The following is an 11,645-nucleotide window of genomic DNA, read 5'->3' on the forward strand; positions in this document are numbered from 1 at the left end:
AAAACACTGGCTAAAACCAAAACTAGAAAAACAGTACCTAAAAAAAGGACCAAACAAGAGCAGCTAAAAGCTAAAATCAGCAAAGCACAAGTTAAAAAGTAAAACAACAGAAAAACATCAGCTTACTAAAAATATTTCAAAGAGCAGTTGTTTCGTGCAGTTGAAGAGTTTTATTTTCATTTCAAGGAGACAAAAGGTAAATAAAAAAAGTAAAAACAAAAATCAGCTGAAGTGTCCTGACGTTGAAGACCATTTGATGTGGTATTTGTTATAAAGTTTGCAGTGATGTCACCTTTCTTACCTCCTTTCTGTTCAAGTGTTTTGGTCGACTGATTCTTGTTCTGGAGCAGAAACTGCCTCCAGAATTTAAATTATCTCCACATATCGAGCTAGCTTTTGACTTGAAATGACTTTATTTTTCAGAGCCTCGCTGTGGCGTGGCGCTGGTCAGCGACGGGCGGACTAACCCTCCGGGCCTGGACAGGAGCTCGCCTTCCCGCCCGCCCTCGACCAATGACAATCCTCCTGCAGAAAGGGGCGGGGCAGACAGCGAGACGGAGAGCGACACGGACGACCCGTGAGTTGACGACAAGTTTTTTGACTCGCTCAAATTAACCTCATTCAGGCACTGCAGCGCTAACCTGCTGCTAACGAGATCAGCCGAAGAAACTCTGGGTTTAATTTAAATTCAGGAGGCGAGCCGCTCTGAGCGTGCAGCGTTGAGAAATGGTGGCGTTCCTCCTGTCAGACAAGCTGCTGATCTGCAGAGCCCTTGTTTAGAAGTGCAGTGATTTATATCCGTCTGCTGTTTACAAACCCACTCTGGGATCCATTAGAGCTGGTTACCACACAGGAAGTGTCGCAACTCCCGTAGTTATTCCTCCCCGACTGCTCAGAGCGCCAGCTCGGCCTTTTCATTGAACTTCACTTCAAGCTTAAGAATGGAAAAGTCTGGAACTTAAGAATGGAAAAGGTCTACGACCTCCAACTGGTAAACATGGAAGTAAAACCTTATTTTGAAGGGACACTCGCTGTTTGTTTGTTTTTATTTATTATCACCATCAGTAATATATATATATTTTTTATTCTTCTGTTTTCGTTTGGCTTTTGGGTTCGGCTTATGTTCAGCATTCTTGCATCAAAACGTTCAGCTCGTTCAAGAAATGCAGTCTACGACTTTAATTTTTTGTAAATTTTACACTTTTAGAAATCCTTAATTTTAATGATTTGGATTAATTGGGATTTTTATTTTGAGCAAATCTGAGCTTTTAAGTAACATTGAGCTAACTTCAGCATTTTCATTTTGGCTGTTTTACCTTTTACGAAGTGTTGGCTCTAACATTTAGTCACAGTTGGCTAATTTTATCCTTTAGCTACTATTCGGCTAAATTTAGCTTGTGGTGATTGCTTGCTGGCTTTAGCTTCAGCCATAGTTTGCTAATTTTATCCTTTAGCTACTATTCAGCTAATTTTAACTTGTGGTTATTGTTTGCTGTCTTTAACTTTAGCCATAGATTTGCTAATTTTATCCTTTAACTACTATCCGGCTAATTTTATCTTGTGGTGATTGTTTACTGGGTTTAACTTTAGCTATATTTTTGCGATTTTTAGCTTTTAGCTACTGTTGAGCTAATTTTAACTTTTAATGATTGCTTTAATGGATTTAGCTTTAGCTGTAGTTTTGCTATTTTTAGCCTTTAGCTACTGTTGAGCTAATTTTAACTTTTAATGATTGCTTTAATGGATTTAGCTTTAGCTATAGTTTAACAAAGTTTATTATTTAGCTACAGATTTTATTGGTTTTAGTTTTTAGTTGCTGTTTTCTGGTTTCAGCTGCTGTTAAACGTTAGTTTTGTTACTTTTAGCTCTTACCTAGAGGACCAAAGGCTCAGTTTTATCCTCTGCTTACAGCATTTAAGGATAAATTTGAGTCGCTGTAAAGGTTTTAATTTGCTGATCTGTGTAGTGGCTGACTGAACGCCTCGTACATGATGTGCTCCCTCTCTGCGTGACTCATCTCAAAGTGGGTAGTAGCTGTCATCAGCTGCAGCTTCTCGTGTAGTTTGAAGCTTTTAAAACTCAAGGCTGAAGTCCGCCCTCGCCTGCAGAGCTGAAAGGAAGCGGCTCGTCTCCGTCAGCCGTAGCGTCTGTCTGGCAGCAGTTGTGTAGTTTGTACTCGTTGATTCCTCTCAGGCTCTGCTTCTAGCCGGGTTATTTCTCTTTCAGCGTGACTCAGACGGGCTGTCTGGGTCTGAGCGCCGTTATGAATGTCTCGGGGTCAGCGGCGCTCTCCGAGGCCGCCGGCGCCAAACAAAACGCTCGCGGCTGCACCTGCTCCGTTTCCCTGCCTCTCTGTGAAACGACCGCCGTTACTGAAAACAGAGCCGACACGTTTGACCTTAGTTTTAGCTAACTGTCTTTAAAACAAATACATTTATAAACTGAAGCAACAAGTTGAGTCTGTCTGCAGCTCTTTCAGCTTCTACCTTTTTGTTTTTATTCTTTGCTGAATTTTTTTTAATAGAAGTCATCAACAACACGTCTGAGACGAAACGTGAAACCTCACAGCGAGTTCAGACTTTCAGTTTGACCTGTCACAAGCAGCAAACGGGTCCTTAACTTCTGGAGATTTGATCATCTATCTCCAGCTTCATCTGGATTTTTTTCTTTTCTAAATATTATTATTATACAAACCGTAGCCACAATGGAAATGAATAACGATGGAAATAAAACAAAATAAAGTTGAACAATGATTTATCTGCAGGAGAGTTTGCGTCGCTGCCACACCCAGGAATTTAACCAAGAGCCCCCAAAAATAGATCTTTAGGAAAAAATGTTAAACTAAATAAACAAGCTTTCAAAATAATTACTAAATGTGCAAACATTTGAATTTTATGAACAATATTATTTACAAAAGTATTAATTTAAATACACAGAAAATAATTTAAAAAACACAAAATCAGAGAATTTGTTATTTGAGCTCTTTAAAAGGCATTTCAAAATTAATTTGAGGTGATATAAACATCTAAAATATATAAAGCAGACTCCTTTTCTACCTCTGCTGTCTCATACCTGCAGCTCAAACACAGTGTTTGTTTGTATTTCACAGTAAAAGTGAATTATTATCAGTAAAACAGCCGCGTCTTCACAGATCAGTGGTTTTAACTTTCACCGACTCAACAAAAGAACGAGAGTCAGAGATTTCTCTCCGTTCGGTCCGCTCGTCCTCCAGGTTTGCTCCGCCTCTTTAAACTTAAAACCAACCTAATCTGCAGCTTTGGGTGCCTCCATCGCCCCCGGACCAGGTCTGATCCCCCGTGGGCTTCGCAGTGGGAGGGGTGTTCATGCTTTCTGCTGTTTAAAGACGCTAAGCTCAACTTTGGTGGCAAAGATGTGAAACTTCAGTTAACTTCAGTCCAGATCAGAAGATCGGTTCGTTTCCGGCTCCTCCTCATTATTTGGGGGCGTATGAGGTTTTTTCCTTTCTCATATTAAAACTACAACCGTTCTTATTTAAAAACAGTTTTTTTGGCTCACATTTAGCTGATTTTACCTATCTTTTTTTTACTTTTAGCTTTTTCTTTGCCATCCTTTCTATACTGCTTGAACTGGTTTTGCTACTGATATTGTTTTGCTCATCATTGTCTCTAATCTATTTAATAACTTTAAGTTAATAAACAGATTTTTTTGCCTTCGAAACAAAACTGGGAAAGTGTTTTTGTTTGTTTTGAGACGTGATTGACACGTTGACCCTTTTCACCGTGCTTTATGTCGGGGTCAGTCACGTCTCCGGCTCGTCCAAAACGCTGCAGCTCGGCTCTTAACAGGAACTCGTAGGTTTGAGCACATTTCACCAGTTTTGTTCTCCCTTCACTGGCTCCCTGTACGTCACAGAATAGATTTTAAAATTCTCCTTTAGCTGCCTAAATGGCCTTGCACCCTCTTATCTCTCTGAGCTGCTTCAACCTTATGTTTCTTCTCAGGCGCTGAGATCATCTGTCCAGTTTTGACAGAAGTGTTTATGGTGGATGTCCTTCCTGACACAACCCTCACCGTTTACCCGGCTTGGGACCAGCTCTAGAGATGCACCGTGACTGGCTTGTGCTCCCTAGTGGCTGGTTTCAAAGCTAGCCAAACAATATCAGTAGCAAAACCAGTTCAAGCAGTATAGAAAGGATGGCAAAGAAAAAGCTAAAAGTAACAAAAGATAGGTAAAATCAGCTAAATGTGAGCCAAAAATATTAGTACCAATAGGCTAGCTATAACTAATGTAGTGAAAGAAGAGTTACAATCTGTAGAAGAATAACAGAATGCTAGCATGCTAAAAGTAGCAAATACCAGCTGCAGCCTAAGATTTCAATAACGTTCAGAGCTGGAAGTAAGTGAAGGCTAGCTAACAGCTAAAATTAGCAAAAGTAGAGAAGCAGCCAGAAGCTGAAGCTGATTTCAAATGATGTTTCTGAAGGAACTGAAGAGATTTTACTGTATTTTTTATGAGGAAGACATTTAAATAAAGTTTAAATGTCACAAACAGCAGAACTGTATTCTTTCAGAAAATGTGGTCACTTCTCTTTCCTGAAAGTCTCGGACTGAGGGTTCTTCCTCGTGTCCTTGGAGATGCTGGACTTTCAGTTTGACGTTTTGTTTTGTTTGTTGATGCAGGTTTTCCCCCGGTGTGGCCAATGAGCCGTCTCCGTCCACCGGACCCATCAAGAGACGCACCCAGTCTCTCAGCGCCCTGCCGAGGGACGGGGACAGGAAGGTCAGCCGACGCTCGTATCGCTAAACGAGACGAAAGGTGTTTCGTAAATGAACCAAAGAGTTGCTAAATGTCCTCAGTTCTCATTTCTGATGTGCACCCAGAGGGAGAAGGACCACATCCGTCGTCCCATGAACGCATTCATGATCTTCAGCAAACGCCACCGGGCTCTGGTTCACCAGCGACATCCCAACCAGGACAACCGGACCGTCAGCAAGATCCTGGGGGAGTGGTGGTACGCTCTGGGCCAAAACGAGAAGCAGCAGTACCACGATCTGGCCTTCCAGGTCAGCAAAAACACCCTTTTTAAGGATTTTCCTCAAGTTCTGGGAAGTTTCAGCTTCAAAGATCCAGACTCAGCTGCTTGTTGTTCATTTTCCAAAGCACTGAGGTCTGTGTTACGGCACCAACAGGAAGTTAAACCTCATTTTCTTCCTCCATCAGGTGAAGGAGGCCCACTTCAGAACATACCCTGACTGGAAGTGGTGCAACAAAGACCGCAGAAAGTCTCTGTCCGAGGGCCGGGGAACCCCGAAGGAGCTGAGGGAGAGGAGCATGTCTGAGAGCATAGGTGTGCGTGGGACGATTCACTCTGAAATACAAGAAAACTTCACATGATCGGTCTGGACTGACGGACCTTCACCGGTCTCATCAGGGTTTTATCCTGCTTTTTGTGCTTTATGAAATTACTTTTTATTTTATCTATAACATCTGCTGGGTTTGGTGCAACGTTTGTTTATATTACAGGGCATAAAAATGGCAATGCCCTTAAAAACTAACATTTAATTCTGGCTGTGCAAAAATAAGATTGATTTATTTATTAACCAGGCAAATCCCACAGAGGTCACAGATCTTTTTTTTTTTCACGGGAGGCCTGACAAAGCCCAACATACATGTTTTTGTACTGTGGGAGGAAACCCAAACAAACGGAGAACATGCTCTACACAGAAAGAGGTCCAGGTCCAAACTGGGGAACGAACCCAGGACCTTCTTACGGCGAGGCATTAATGCTAACCACTGAGCCACCGTGCTGCCACGACCAGGTCAAAACAGTTCGGTTTGTGTGCGAAAAGTGAACTTCCTGTAAATTCCTCCACTCTGTGGTGGTTTTATTTTCTGTGTAGTGACCCCTGGTGGTTAGGAGGGGGAGTGCAGGGAGTGTTGCACATTTAAAAGTATAAACTGCATCTTTCTGGCGCTATTATCAAACACCACCGGAATATTTTATAGACCGATAAAGAGCTTTAAAAGTGGAATCAAACATATTCAAATACATCGCTGGTTTTATTCTCACAACTAACCTGAAATAGTTAAAGTTGGACAGTTTATGTTTTGCAAAACAAATCTCAGATCAATCATAAAGTCACCACAGATGATTCAAAACTCTTCTTTTAGTTTCTGTAAATCTGGAGCCTGTTTATTTTTATTTATTTTTATTTTTGGCATCGCGTATGTCTAAATTTCTGGCACGTTTTGGCCCAGATGTCGCAGAAAGATTGGTAAGTTTGTCGGTTTTTGTTAAAGTGAATTTGCTAATTTTTCTCGCAGTTTTGTGCCTCCAACTCGTCCTTATCAGTTTCATCCCAGTGTAAAACCACTTTAAGATTTAAAAGGTGCATGCATTTTAGGTAAAATGCTGAGAAAACTGATATAAATCACTTTTTGATTAATATATTTTAATAGTGATGAGTACAAATCTTATTGTATCTTTAAATTAATTTTAACTGTCCTTAGAGTTTTATACAGTTGACTTTTAATTAGAAATGTATTTTTAAAGATTGATGCTTCTATACTTTTTATACTTTATTAACGCAATTATTGAAATTTAAGTAATTTATTAAAAACCTTTTACAGGTTGAAACAAATATTTTATTTGAGGATTAATATGTTTTAACAGAGTCACGTTTTAAAACTTTGTCATTCAAAAATATTATCAATTAGCTCAATTTAATCCTTTTTAGCTTAAAAAATCCCAAATTTATTTACAACTTCATTATGATGGTTTAAATTGCTTTAATTTGACTTGTAAATTTAAAAGGCTTGTATGAAATGGGTTGAATTAGATTTATCACAAATTCAAACATTTTTTAATGTAAAGAAAAGTGAAACTGACCTGTTTCAGCGTTCTGAAGGAATAAAGTCGTATTGATTTGAGGTTTTATTGATCTGAGCTTTTCTTCTCGTCTCCAGATGCCCTTTCAGAGTCTCAGGTGACGGAGGGGAAAGGAGGAGGCGCAGGCTGGCCGGGGGGTTCGGCACGTCGAGGGGGGCCTCTGGGGGGCCAGCACCCCCGTCCCCGAGCCTTTTCTCAGAGCGCCGTGCACACCCTGGAGCAGGACCCGGACAAGGTACGAGGTCGTTAATCCGTGTCTCCGAGGCAGAGAAACGACTCCAGAGAAAAGTTAAAAGAGTTCGCTGCACAACGTTCATTTGATCAGAACAAGGTTTCTGATGCTCTCGCTGCGTTACGTTCACGAACAACGGAACGCTCCGTAAACAAAAAGCAGCAGTTCGTTTCAGCCAGCCTGTTTGTGTGTTCATGTCCTTCACACCTCCGAGGCGTTTGATTGAAAAGATCAAATGGACTCGCTCAGTTCTTTGTGTGAGAGCTGAAGCTGCTGCACTTAATAAAAAATAAAAATAACCCAGGAGGCTCTGCAGGGAAGAGGGGGTGCAGCTTCAGAGGGTTGGGGTTGTCTGCGTGTGAGCTCCTCTGTCTCAGGAGGACCGCAAAAGTTTTTCCACCAGTCGTTGATTATTTATTATAAAGTTTCTTTACCATCTGAAGCAAACTGACGGTGTTTTATGTTGAAAAGATCAGTTAAATAAAATCATCAGCGTTCCCATAGAGACCTAAAAAAAATAAGAAACTAGAAGAAGAAGTTCTACAGAGTAGATTAAATTCATCGTTTCCCTTAAATCTCTACACATTCTACTCCATAACGACAAACTGAAAGAAGTTTGATGAACTTTCAGATGCTTCTACACCTTGATCGGAGTTCTCCTGTGGTGAGTTCAATGACTGTACATGATTTGGAGAAGCTCACACCTGTCCATGAAAGGCCTCACAGTTGACCGAGCAGAAATCAAGCTGCGACGTCCACTGAGCTCTCTGTAGACCTCTGAGACGGGTTTGTGTCGAGGCACAGATCTGGAGACGAGTCCAGAAACTTTTCTGGAGCGTTGAAGGTCACAATGAGCTCCTCAAGGCACCTGAAGGACTCTCAGACCAGGAGAAGCAGAACTTCATGTTCTTGTGAAGCAAAGATTGAGCTCTGTGTCCTGAATGCCGAGGGTCATGTCTGGACACCAGGCACCACCGCTCCCCACCTGGCTGATACCGTCCCTACAGTGAAGCACGGTGATGGCAGCATCATGCTGTGGGGATGTTGTTTTTTAGTCAGGTTTGAGGGATGAAAGACGGCAGCACTGCAGACACCTCCTTATGATGATCTGCTCCGGAGTGTTCAGAGGAGTCGCTCCGGAACGAGTCAGTGAATGTCCTGAAGTGAACCAGATTGGACATCTCTGGAGAGCTCTGAAAGTGGCCGGACGGAGTCTAACCATCAACCTGACAAAGACCCAAAACAGGCGTGCCAAATCTGTAGCACTGAACTCAAAAAGACTCGAGGCTTTAACGGCTGCCAGAGGTGCTTCAACAAAGTGCAGTTTTTTGAATGTCCAGAGGACCAGATTGAACTTTTTTGGATTTTTCTACCTGGATTATTGAGCTCAACATGTTGTTGTTGTTTTTAATAAACAAACCTTTTCCCATTCCTTATTACGGAGTATTGAGTGCAGAAGTTTAAGGGGGAAATTAATTTAATCCATCCAAAAAATAAAAATAAAGCACTCCGAGTACTTCCAGGCGCACAGTTATGTTAAAACGTGTAATTAAAGTGTGAAACTTGAGTCTGTCAGACGATAATCCAGCTGATAAGCTGCCTTTTTAATTTTAATCTCAGTTGGAACAAAGTTTTATACAACACGCCTCATGTTTTAAATAAAGTCTTAAACATTGTGTTTAAAAACACAAACTTATCACTTTGACAGGCAGCGTTTCTCCGGAAGAGTCATTCCAACCATTTGTCTCGAGTATAATCTACATTTACAGGAAATGTTTAGACTTGGACGGTAAAAATGAAGAAACCGCAGAAAAATCTACAAATTTAATCTAAAAAAGTTTGGGAGCTGGAAATGTATAAAGTAACATTTGTTAATTCAAGACTATTTAAACCACTCTTCAGCTTTGGACTTGAATATTCTTATTTATTCTACTTTATATTTATTTTCTGATTATTTGTGCTCCCTTTAAAAATGATCAATTTTAGTTGATTTTAAATCGGCTAAAATAATAAAACTGGCGCTGGGATAATTAGAATATAGTTCTGGTTCATTAGTTGCGGCTTTAAATACCAGAATGATAAAAACAAAAAGCTTAAATTTTTACTAAGACGTTTGATCATTTTTAAATGTTTACAAAATCCCCAAAGTTTTATTGAACAAAGCTTTGATTTTTGTTTGAGTTTTGTATGTTAATATAATTTTACAAACCGAGACTTTGTGGGTTAAAACTGCAGCTTTGGTGGAGTTCTTCTTTATTTTTACACCTTTATCCACAAAAACAACATTTAATCTGTAAAAGTTCTGAAGACGTTTTCAAGTGTCCACTCTGCTCCGTCAGGACAACGGGACGGGCTTGTTTCGAAACCGGCCGCCGCCTCAGCCGCTGTTCCACGGCGTCGCCAGCGAGGATGCCACCAGCGATGAGGAGCGGATGGTCATCTGCGAGGAAGAAGGGGACGATGATGTCATGGGTAAGCTGCGGTTCAGAACCGAGACGTCCTCATTACTGCGAAGTGATGGTTTCAGTTCTCGCGATGGACGGGAAGCTCAGCCCTCTTAGTCAGAGCGACTCGTCGGCGCTGGAAGAGCCGGGCTGTCGTTTTCTAACCCACAACGTCGGCCTGCGTTACAACCTGACAACAAAAATAACTGTTCACATCGTTGTGGTAGTCGCAGGTGTAAAATGTGGTTTTAGTGTTTGGAGTTCATCGTTACATAAAAAATGAGGAACTGAACCCTCAGATGAACTCAAAGTATCACAATCTGTTGAGGCAAAAGACGCTGACAGCTGATAAAATGTATTGATGAACTGATCATCAACAGGCGTTTTCACAGCTCTGGAACATACAGGTGTGTGTTGACACGATGCCAGGGCAGAAAGACATCAGCAATGACCTCAGAGAAACAGCTGATGCTGCCCATCGATCTGAGGAGGGTCAAAGGTCTTTTGCAGTTGATCGTTCTACAGAGAGAACGATCACTCACAAGTGGAAAATATTCACCCTGAAGGTCAGACCGTGCAGTGAGCTCCATCTCAGACTCTATAGGTCAGCAGGTCAAAGTTCGAAGGTCATGGCCTCTTTGTAAAAACAACATGGCAGCTCGATTCAGCTTTGGACAGGTCCATCTGAAGGAATCACAAGACTTCTGGACCAGAACCAGACTAGAGGACAGAAGTTTACCCAGAATGCACTGCAGCAAACAGCTCCTTCCAGCTGTCAACACGGTGGTGGAGGGCTGATGGTTCGGGCTCCTGTCAGTCACTGAGTGGACCATGAACTCCTGTAGACCAAAGGATTCTGGAGTCCCAGTGTGAGTCCATCAGGACCATGATCCAGAACACAGCAGCTGGTCTACTACAGAACAGGTCAGAAAGAACAGAACCAACATGCTGCAGTGCTCCAGAGTCCAGAACCTCAACCTGACTGAAGCACTGGTGGACCTTCAGAGAGCTGAGCAGAAACCAATGATGGAAAGAAGAGTGGGCCACAATTTCTCTACAGCCATGAGGGAGACTGATACAGAAAACCTCAGAGCGTTCTGCTGCTGAAGGAGGTTCTCCAAGTTTTACACGCTGCCTTTCCGTCTTTGGCTTTTTAAACTTCGAGACTTTAAAAAGACCAGACGATTTATTTATTCTGCGCTGAAATGTCCCGACATGTGAAGAGCGGCCCACTTTCTGTCATGACGCTGGTGTTTACTTTGCCGCAGCGATAATGTGTCACTAAAACACAAACCTCTCGTGTTTCACCCTCAGAGGATTCGTGCCCAGAAGGCTCCATCGACCTCAAGTGTAAAGAGAGAGTGACCGACAGTGACGAAGACGAACCGGATGGACAGGTTAGTGCTCGTTAACCACGACTCCCATTAACGGGTTTTTGATGAAAAAGTTCTGTAGAAAACAGAAAAAATACCGTCTCTGTGCGTTTGTGCAGTCCAACTCTTCTGCAGACTCCATAAAACAAAACGTTCAGCTCGTTCAGGATAAGGACTTTACTTTTAGACTTTTATATTTTTCTAAGTATTTTACAACAAATTTAACGGTATAAATCCATGAAGATCTCTTCAGTTCCTTCAAAAACCGTTCTGTTTGAAAACTGCTTCATCTACGGACTCTTGTCTTCTTATGCTACTTTTAGTCAGCTGTTTGCTGCTTTTACGTTTATGCTAACCTATTGCTAATTTATAGTTCTACTAATTTTAGCACTTAACTAGTCTTTTGTTAACTTTAGCTAATCTTTTGCTAAGCTATTGTTTTTTTCTAGATTTAGCTTTTAGCAACCTTTTTTGTACTTTTAGCTTTTAGCTAGCTGTTTTTCATTTTTAGCTGGCCTTTTGCTGTTTTTAGCAATTGTTTTGCTACTTTTAGTCTCAAAGTACAGTTTTAATACTTTTCGCTTTTAGTTAGTATTTTATCACATTGTTTAGCTGGCATTTGTTACCATTAGCTTTCAGCTAGCATATTGTGACTTTTATCTCAAGGCTATTGTGTCTTTTAGCTATTGTTTTGCTACTTTTAGCCTTGAGGTACAGTTTTACA

The 11,645-nt window shown here is 41.3% G+C and overlaps 1 protein-coding gene across 1 annotated transcript in view; it reads left to right on the forward strand.

Moving 5' to 3' along the window:
- Positions 1-11,645, forward strand: part of cica (capicua transcriptional repressor a) — a 45,299-nt gene that overhangs the window by 20,766 nt on the left and 12,888 nt on the right. Inside the window, exons 5-11 of the mRNA XM_037693497.1 lie at positions 424-577; positions 4,663-4,762; positions 4,864-5,046; positions 5,204-5,330; positions 6,950-7,107; positions 9,444-9,576; positions 10,863-10,945. Of these exons, the coding sequence (XP_037549425.1) occupies positions 424-577; positions 4,663-4,762; positions 4,864-5,046; positions 5,204-5,330; positions 6,950-7,107; positions 9,444-9,576; positions 10,863-10,945 (938 nt within the window). The remainder of the gene's footprint in view (positions 1-423; positions 578-4,662; positions 4,763-4,863; positions 5,047-5,203; positions 5,331-6,949; positions 7,108-9,443; positions 9,577-10,862; positions 10,946-11,645) is intronic.

This window comes from Nematolebias whitei, chromosome 19 (assembly GCF_014905685.2).
Source record: "Nematolebias whitei isolate Nwh7 chromosome 19, NemWhi1, whole genome shotgun sequence".
Taxonomy (NCBI): domain Eukaryota; kingdom Metazoa; phylum Chordata; class Actinopteri; order Cyprinodontiformes; family Rivulidae; genus Nematolebias; species Nematolebias whitei.